Source organism: Poromitra crassiceps, assembly GCF_964638095.1.
Source record: "Poromitra crassiceps genome assembly, chromosome: 13".
NCBI classification, from domain to species: Eukaryota; Metazoa; Chordata; class Actinopteri; order Beryciformes; family Melamphaidae; genus Poromitra; species Poromitra crassiceps.
In genome coordinates, this window is record NC_139644.1 from 30,506,768 (window position 1) to 30,515,826 (window position 9,059).

Here is a 9,059-nt window from a genome sequence, read left to right on the forward strand (position 1 = left end):
CTCTCTGTTATTTATTTTTATTTTATTTTATTTTATTTTATTTTATTTTATTTTATTTTATTTTTATTTTATTTTATTTTATTTTATTTTATTTTATTTTATTTTATTTTATTTTATTTTATTTTATTTTATTTTATTTTATTTTATTTTATTTTATTTTATTTTATTTTATTTTATTTTATTTTATTTTATTTTATTTTATTTTATTTTATTTTGCCCGGGGTTTGGGTGATCGCCCTTTTTCTCGACACGCCCCAAGAGGAACAGCCATGTTTGTGATTGGACAGGTCCAATCGTGTTCAGAAACTGAAACTCCGCTGTGGTTGGACCATCACGACGTCTGTCTATTTGCCACCATTTCATTGGTTATTTATCGAGGGCGATTAACGTGAAAGCCTTGCCTAGAAAAATAGGAGCCTCACGAATCCACACTTTAATTTATGTATTATGTATAAGTTTTAGTTACTTTTAATCTGTTACTTTGTGACTGTATATAGTTCAGTTTGGCGCCTAACATTCTGCCGTCAACAAAACTATTTACGGACTGATATTCAAGTGTTTCCTAAAGTGCTCTGAACAAGGAAATCGTCTCAGGCTATGTAGCAAGCTAATCTCATTTGGTCATCCGCAAGCTTAGTTAGTTGTCCCTTCACAGGCTGTCTCAAAAACCCACATAAAGGTAAGCCCGTTTACACCTTGCACACTTTTATTACCAGCGATCATATGTATTGATTCGGGTTAATGGCAGAAAGACTCATACAGACAGACAGCTAACGTTAGCGGGGTGGTAACCTTAAATCTGGGTCACTCTCTTCGCCATGTCAGGGTTTACGTTACGGTGGTGTGTGTGTGTGGGGGGGGGGGGTGTCAACTGATTGTTCCTCTTAACTTAAAAAGTGCGCTGTAAACCTCGTGAAGCTTTCTACAGCTCCTGCTGCACTGTATAACTATGACTGTAGTCTGTGTGTATATACACACTAATGCAATACAGCCTGTAGTGTGTATACACAGACTACAGTCTACACGTTATACACACAGTCAATGGTTATACCTGTTACAGTACAGGTATAACCATTGACTGTGTGTATAGCGTGTAGACTGTAGTCTGTGTATAACATGTAGTCTGTGTATAACGCAGCCTGTGTATAATGTGTAGTAGTCTGTGCATATAATGTGTAGTCTGTGTATAACGTGTAAGTAGTCTGTGTGTATAGTCTGTGCGTATAACGTGTACCACCTTCCAGGCATGACGGAGTACAAGCTGGTGGTGGTTGGAGCAGGAGGTGTGGGGAAGAGCGCTCTCACCATCCAGCTCATCCAGAACCACTTTGTCGATGAATATGATCCTACTATCGAGGTGTGTGTATGTGTGTTTGTGTGTGTGTGTGTGTGTGTGTGTGTGTGTGAGACATGTATAATACAGGTACGTTACATGTATGTATGGTACATTACATGTACTGTAACATATCTGGTGCATGTATATTACATGTAACATGATAATGTAACATGTAACATGATACATGTAATGCAATCTGTGTTCATCTTTTTTTAGAGTGTAAAATCAACACTAGTCAATTTTTTGTGTGTAAGTTTACACACATCAGAGTTAATTTAACACTTCCTGATCTAGCCATATGAGCTCTGTGAGAGACAAACAGCACTCCAGTCAACACTAACGATCACTGAAAAATCAACACTTGCAACATAAATTTGAAAATTGTAAGATTTTCTCCAATGTCATAATGTATAGACAAATTTAGAGTGGACGTCATGCACAGGCTTACGTCACTGCAGTTGCGCGCGTAGCGTGGTTGCAGAAACTCTGAGGAAACAAGTGAAGCCGAAACTAGAGAGATCCCCAGAATACAGGAAAAAGACGTATTGTGCCATGCCGTATAGACACTGGAACTTCCCACTAGGAATATGATGATGTCTGGCACTGCAACTTCGGCGATGTAGTTGGATCCTAGACCCATCCTGACAGTGAGTACGGGTCAGGAAACCTCACCCCATTGAAAGAGTTAGCTTATTTGTGTAAGATAACCTGTCTGTTGCTGGCAAAGCTTTAAAATATGTGGAGAAGGCATCCGGACCTTCCATATTTCTATGACAGCTGAACCGCTAGCTGTCACTTTCTGCAATCAGTTCGTCTCCACCCACAAAATACGTAATTGCTGTTTACAAACATAAAAGAGGTCTATTGGCCACATAATGGATTTCCCCATTTCACACTTACTAGCAATGAAAGTGCATTGTTGCATATCAGCACAAAATTCAAACTTTTTGCAAATTTATTACAAAACAACTTTTCAACCAATAGGCTCTTAATTGCGTGAATAAATCAGCAGGCAGATGTGTTACACACATGTTGCTTACATGATGTTAATGGTTGGTTGCAGGACTCGTACAGGAAACAGGTGGTGATTGACGGGGAGACGTGTCTGCTGGACATCCTGGACACTGCAGGCCAGGAGGAGTACAGCGCCATGAGGGACCAGTACATGAGGACAGGAGAGGGCTTCCTCTGTGTCTTCGCCATCAACAACAGCAAGTCCTTCGAGGACGTCCACCTTTACAGGTAGGAGATGGCCGAGGTCCTGCAAAACAAACATTGTGAGCTGATGTCCAGTCTGCTCATCAGGGTGCAGCTGATAGGGCTGTAGTAGAGGGTAAACGCATGTAAACGCCGTTTATGTACCTTTTTAAATACAACATAGTGTTTACTCACCTTTTTATAATGGTTTATGCACTTGTTTTTGCGTGAGTTAATTGTGGACGTCCTCGGCTGTAGTGGGCTCAATTTTAAAGCTGGAGTGAAGCGAACTGGTATCACTAGAGTGAAGCTAACTGGTATCACTAGAGTGAAGCTAACTGATATCACATGAAACTAGAAGACCTAACATGGTACCAACCATGTCATGCTAGCTTGTCAGGAAGGGGGTTAAATAACGCTTCAAAATCAGGCTAAATTTTGGCGAGAGAAAAACTGTCATGGCCATGGCATTTTCAAAGGGGTCCCTTGACCACTCACCTCAAGATATCTGAGTGAGAATGGGTTCTATGAGCAACCTGGAGAATGCTGTTAATCTCTGTTAGAGATGATGATGATAATAATGATCTATTTAGACGGATATGAGTTGGTCTCAGTTGTTCTAGTCTCATATACTGTCTCATGGGCAACTGAAGTTTCTCGTTTATCCACCTTTTTTATACTGGCGTGAGAGAGCTGCCAGAGCCCTGATGGGCGACCATGACCCACACAGTTTAGCACAGTTGAGACCGGGCTGTGTTCAGTCTGTGACGTGCTGCTGTTGTGTTTGCCTCCCTCAGAGAGCAGATCAACAGGGTGAAGGACAGTGACAGCGTTCCCATTGTGCTGGTGGGGAACAAGAGCGACCTGGGCTCCCGGAGCGTGGAGACACGGCAGGCACAGGAGCTGGCCCGGAGCTACGGCGTTCCCTTTGTGGAAACCTCTGCCAAAACCAGACAGGTAGCCGCCAGTTTCTGCACAAGACACCAGGAAATAGGGATGGGACGATATATCAAAATTCAGTATTCATAGTGTTCGGTTACATCACCACACGGCCATCTTGGTAGGGAAATAACCTTACACGGCCATCTTGGTAGGAAAATAACAGGTGTGTGTATTGTAAAACGCCATATTGGTAGGAAATCACATCGGAATATTGGTAGTATTCCCATGTGACATGGGAATACTATGAATATTGCGATAATGTGACATTACGAATCGTGGGGCAGAAAAATTAAACATTCAGGAATCATTTGATTCTGATGCAGTAAGCACAAAATGAGACTGCTTACCCATCACAAATTCACAAGCTCTCTGTCAAAATTATATTATTTGCACTTTGGAATAACAATTGTTTCCATTCTAGCCATTTCTAGAAAGATGTACTGTACCTAAAAATCTGTCTGTGACTTGGCTGGCCATTTATGTTGTTTTTTAAGCTCAAACTGCATTTGTGCATGTGTTTCTCTCAGGGTGTGGAGGAAGCTTTCTACTCGCTAGTGCGCGAGATCAGGAGATACAAGGAGACCAACCGCAGCAATAAGAAGAAGCCTAAGAGACGCTGCATGATACTATAGCAACACACACACACACACACAGCACTTGTTTAGTCATTCTCACATGCTGCACCTCCCCCATCACTGAGGCGAATGCCAGGGGACAGGGGAGCAGACTTTTGTCATATTGCTGTCACAGCTTCCACTCACTTTCCCATGTATTCTTCCAGTGGGAAGTGTCCATTTAAAGGGACAGTTTGGATTATTTGATGTGGGGTTGTATGGGGCTATCTATAGTCCGTGTACTACCTACAGTAGATTGCGGTCGGCACGCCCGCAGTTTGGAGAAGTATAGAGCACTGGTGACAGGGAAGTAAAGCAGTGTACTGCTCTGAACGGTGCCAGCAGAATTTTTTTTCTTACCCACCTAAAAGAAAGCGCGCCTAAATCAATCAATATCAGTTTAAGTGTACGCTATTAACAATATTGTCAGCGCTTTACCTCAGCACCAAACAGCCCTTTCCTTTGGCACTACCGGTACATCTTCTCAACCATAGAGCTTCCGTATTCTACGGAAGGTCTACGGTTGAGAAGCGTTGAAAATGTTGTTAATATAGTGTACACTTACACTCTGTAGGAATTTAGCCAGGGGCAAGGGCAAAAATGCCCCCAAGAAATCTCAGAATGCCCCTAAAAACCATGATCCACTGGCAAAAATTGCCCCCAAGTTTTCTATAATTTTCTTTTCATTCAATTCATTTAATTTCCATCTAACACACACTCAACGCCTGGTTGCCAGAAGACAACGAAGACCACACTCGCACAAACCGTGCGTTGTTGTCCACACTACACTTTAGCAACTTTATGCCATTTTAAGTGCCCCCAAAATTGTGTAAATGCCCCCATTTCTTTTAACCGTGGGGGCAAAGTTTTCCCCGCAAATATTTTAAAAATTTCTTACACTGCTTTACACTGATATTTTGATTTGTTTCGGTGGACCTTTTTTAGGTGGCTCAAATATGCTTTTCTGCTGGCACCACCTCCCTGTCACCACTGCTCTCTACTTCCCGACTACTACTTCCCCAAACTACGGTGCACCACCGACCAGGTAGTACACTGACTATCAATAACTGCTGCATACAACCCCACGTCAAATAATCCAAACTATCCTTTTAATGCTGTGAATTCATTTGATTCATAGCATTTTGTTAATGACTGAAAACTAGAATCTGCAGTATCATTTTATAGATATTTGTATCATATTTTATTGATTTTGTCAATACTTCATTTCAGTCTGTGGTAGAAAGATATTTGACCAAGAGCCTAAATGAGAATTAGTTTGGAAGTATAATTCTCATTCTCGTAGCAGTTTTCAATTTTTTTTTTTTTTTTACAGCTCAGCTCCTGTGTTGACGTTAGAGGGTTCAGCGTGTCGGTGCACCTTGCATTGTTGCATCCAAAGAGTCTTTCAGTCAGTGTGTAGTATTATCTGCAGAACGTTGTTTTGGAGGGTGAAATTTCTCATTAATATCTTGCAGTTGTGTAGCACACATAGTTCATCACAAGTGTCCCCACCCCCCCCGCATTGTGCTTCTTCCCCTTTTTACAGCCATGTCAGAGACATTTCAAAATGTTGAACAAGTTGGCTGAGGGTCTGAAACACAACAGCAATACTCAAGATATGTTTTTCTTTCTTTCTTTACACCACAGGAAATATGTCAGCCATAAAATGCTGTTGTAGAGCAGGATCACCACAGTCGTAACGTTACTTTATAGCCTCATACTGTTTTCAAGGCTCCTAGGTGCACTTTATTAATTTGCCATTGTGTGTGTGTGTGTGTGTGTGTGCGTGCGCGTGCGTCCGTGCGTGCGTATAGAAGTTAGCAGTTTGAAAGGTTTACTCAGGAAGACAATCTTCTATCAAATTGTCTGAAGCCGATCCTATCTGGATTCCTTCTGTCACGGCACATCTTAAAGCACTGCAGCATCCCATGCTGTCACAGAGAGGCCATTTACACCCGGCACTAACATGCGTTTTCTGTGATCAGATTGCAATTGGATAGTGCTTGACCACATTAACCTGATTTCATTTACACCTGGTATTAATATGTCTCCAGTGTCCACTTTGAGGTCCGATTGCGATCGCATCAGGCAAGCTCCATAGTGTAGAGCAGCAGAAAAACAGTGGTGACTGTGGTTGTATGTGGATTGAGAGGACGTATTGCATTTACACTTGTGTGCAATGTGGTCACACAATGCATGTGACCCTGACCAAATCTAGAGGTGGTTTGGCCGATCAGATTGCAATCCGTCCTCAATGTGTCTTGGGGGCGTTTACACCTGTACTTTCAAGTGGTCAAGCACTATCCGATTACAATCTGATCACAGAAAACACGTCAGTGCCAGGTGTAAATGGCCTCATTGTATTCCAGAGTCTATCTTTAATGCATTTCTGTCAGTCTCAAGCTGTTGATGGTTGACCAGTCGACAGTCGCTATGTCTGAATTATACATACTGTAGCTACATACATACACTGTTTGCAGTAAACACTGTTCATACTTAACTAGAACCTCACATGAAGGTTTCAACATACTACACTCAAGCCACTGATGCTCCAACAGTGCAACATCCAGGCATTTGATGTTATTGGCTTCGTGAACCATTTTTAAATTCAGACACAGCGACATCAAGTCATACTTATGCTGGATGATAAGGATATTCAACACAATTTTTATAACAGTGTGTCTTTGATAATTACAATGGACTGTTAAATTCTATATTTTTGTAGCATTACAAAGAACTTGCCCCAATTTAAAACCAATGACTGCACTAACAACTTGCTGTCGCCATAGTTATTGAAATTATATCAATTTATATGGTAACCTCAGTTGAGTTGCATCATGCCAACAGATCAATGCAATTAATACTTTTTCGGTGTAAACCTGGTTTCATCTAAAATGCATCTTGGACATCATGTTGCCTCGTTATGTCGGATTATGTCATTCCATTGTTTAACTATGGAATAACTATTAAATGTTTGAAAACTTTACATGTCAACAACTGCCACGCTGAACTAGTCTCACTCAGACAGCTGGGGGAAATCTCTGAACGCATTCTGCCGTTGTGAATGCCATTGTCTTGTTTATTACATTGGTTCTTTGTTCTTTAGGGGTGTCGAAGATGGATGTTTTTGTATACCTGCCAAGTTGTGCCAACATTGGTTTGTGAAAAAGAGGGCTTTTTGGGGTAGCTATCTTTGAATGGCCTACTCTCAACGTCCCCCTGCCCCATCTACTCCTACAGCACAAATTAATTGAATAAATACAAGTATGTTAAAGTAGGTTAAATGACTTTTAATTAGTCTTAAATTCATATCTCAGTGAAATTAATACTAATAAAATAAACATACATGTGCAAAAGATGTGATCAAAAGTCAACATCTAAAATTTTCATTCTAAAAGAGTGTCAGTGAGTGAGAACACCTTAAAAAAGAACAGGAATGATAAAAAAAAAAAATGCAGGACTACAGTCTGCAGAGGCAAGTGCATGGACTGTGGGGGCTCTATCGTTGCAGCACTTGATATCGTCTGCTGGCGCTAGATGCAGCCCAAAGCATTACAACCACGCCTTTTAGGCGTAAAATTATGCACCGTCATGCTCATTGGATAAGTGCAATAAACGAATCGCACGCTTGCCTTTTTAGCTCCAATTCCAGTGATCCCGCAAAACCAGACGAAAGCCAAACGCCCCCCCCCCCCCTTCATCCAGTCTGTCTGTCTGCATTATAGGCTATTATTCCATATTATTATGCTTCTCAAACCAATCTAACTGCAGTTTCAATACTGCAAGCATGTAAATACGCTACACTATAGCAAGATCAAAGTGAAAATAATGTTCTAAAGGCATCAGCTACAAAAAATATAGCCTATCCCTATATGATGAGATTAATTTTATATTGGTGAAAGTTTGTTCAGAATGATATCGTTTTCTCTCCCCTGCTGCAGGTAGAATGATGCACATAAATATACCCTACATTATGTAAAGTCATTGCATAAATGTGTTTTTATTGTAAAACTAAATGTGAAGTTGGGCAAAGTTATTGGAGCGGACATCACAGTATAGCACATGACAGTAGAAGCGCGTTCTGAAGCGCGTTCCTCTGACACTTATCTAAATGACGTTAAATCGACAAAGGATATATATAGGCCCAAGAGGACATATATGTTTCACTTAGGGTGGTGTTTTAATTTCGATTATTTATTTGGTCCAATATTGAAATGTTCTACAATTGCAGGCTGTGTTACCATTACACATTATTTTAGATCGACCTTTTATATCTATTTCGCCTCATTTAGTTGCTATTTAGTAGCGAAATTGAGTACCCAATTGCATGCTGGGGCATTCACAGGCAGTCAGAGAGAGACAGTCGTATTGTGCCTGTCAGACTGCCTGCAGCCTCAAAGCGGTACACGGAGTTGTTTTACCCAGGCTGGACGCGTTGTCACACAGGCTTGTGACAGTAACTCAACGCGGAAGGATTTATTTCACAATAAACTGGTAAACGCACACCAATGCCTGCTCCTGTCAGTAGGAGAGAGGGAGAGAGTGACACAGGTAAGGGTGACAGAGGAGAGAGGGGAGGAATAGGCCTGCTTTTCAAAGGCGCAAGGCGCTAAATTAACGCCAGCTCGGAAGATAGGTATTTAGCGCCGACACGCCCACTTTGGCCCATTCTGGGACTGCGCCACGCCCATTCGGCCTAAAGCGCATTTGGCAGCGTAAAGCCATATTGATATCGTCCCAAAACAGGCGCAAGGCACGTTTTTTTGCGTTTAAGGCCCGTTTTAGCGCCGAAGGCCTGTGGGAGAATAGGGCCCTAAATATCTATTTATGTCGATGGTAAATATGGGCAAGTGAGACAGGAGATGTCAAAGCTTGGTGTTCTAGTAGTCTATTGGAGTCAATGGGAAAAGCAATATGCAGAATGTTTACCTATTCACAGGACAACCCAAGTCTTTTATTATTCGAACATC

At 41.4% G+C, this 9,059-nt stretch overlaps 1 protein-coding gene across 2 annotated transcripts; it reads left to right on the forward strand.

Annotated features, from left to right (window-relative positions):
• Positions 1-410: 410 nt before the first annotated feature.
• Positions 411-8,632, forward strand: LOC310788098 (GTPase KRas). Of its 2 annotated transcripts, XR_014553286.1 has the most exons (6): positions 411-679; positions 1,245-1,357; positions 2,400-2,578; positions 3,331-3,490; positions 4,003-5,134; positions 5,423-8,632. XR_014553286.1 is itself a non-coding variant. In XM_083649600.1 (5 exons), exons 2-5 carry the CDS (start codon positions 1,247-1,249, stop codon positions 4,105-4,107), a joined length of 555 nt encoding a protein of 184 aa, XP_083505726.1. In that variant the 5' UTR covers positions 411-679; positions 1,245-1,246; the 3' UTR covers positions 4,108-8,632. The 2 variants fall into 2 exon arrangements, 1 of the variants encoding a protein (XP_083505726.1); XM_083649600.1 differs by having other exon boundaries at positions 4,003-8,632.
• Positions 8,633-9,059: the final 427 nt, after the last annotated feature.

Coding starts and splice junctions, on each gene's coding strand:
- LOC310788098 (XM_083649600.1), top strand. CDS start 1,247: ATGACGGAGTACAAGCTGGTGGTGGTTGGAGCAGGAGGTGTGGGGAAG. Junction 2,579..3,330: donor GAGGACGTCCACCTTTACAG/GTAGGAGATGGC, acceptor TGCCTCCCTCAG/AGAGCAGATCAACAGGGTGA. Junction 3,491..4,002: donor CCTCTGCCAAAACCAGACAG/GTAGCCGCCAGT, acceptor TGTTTCTCTCAG/GGTGTGGAGGAAGCTTTCTA.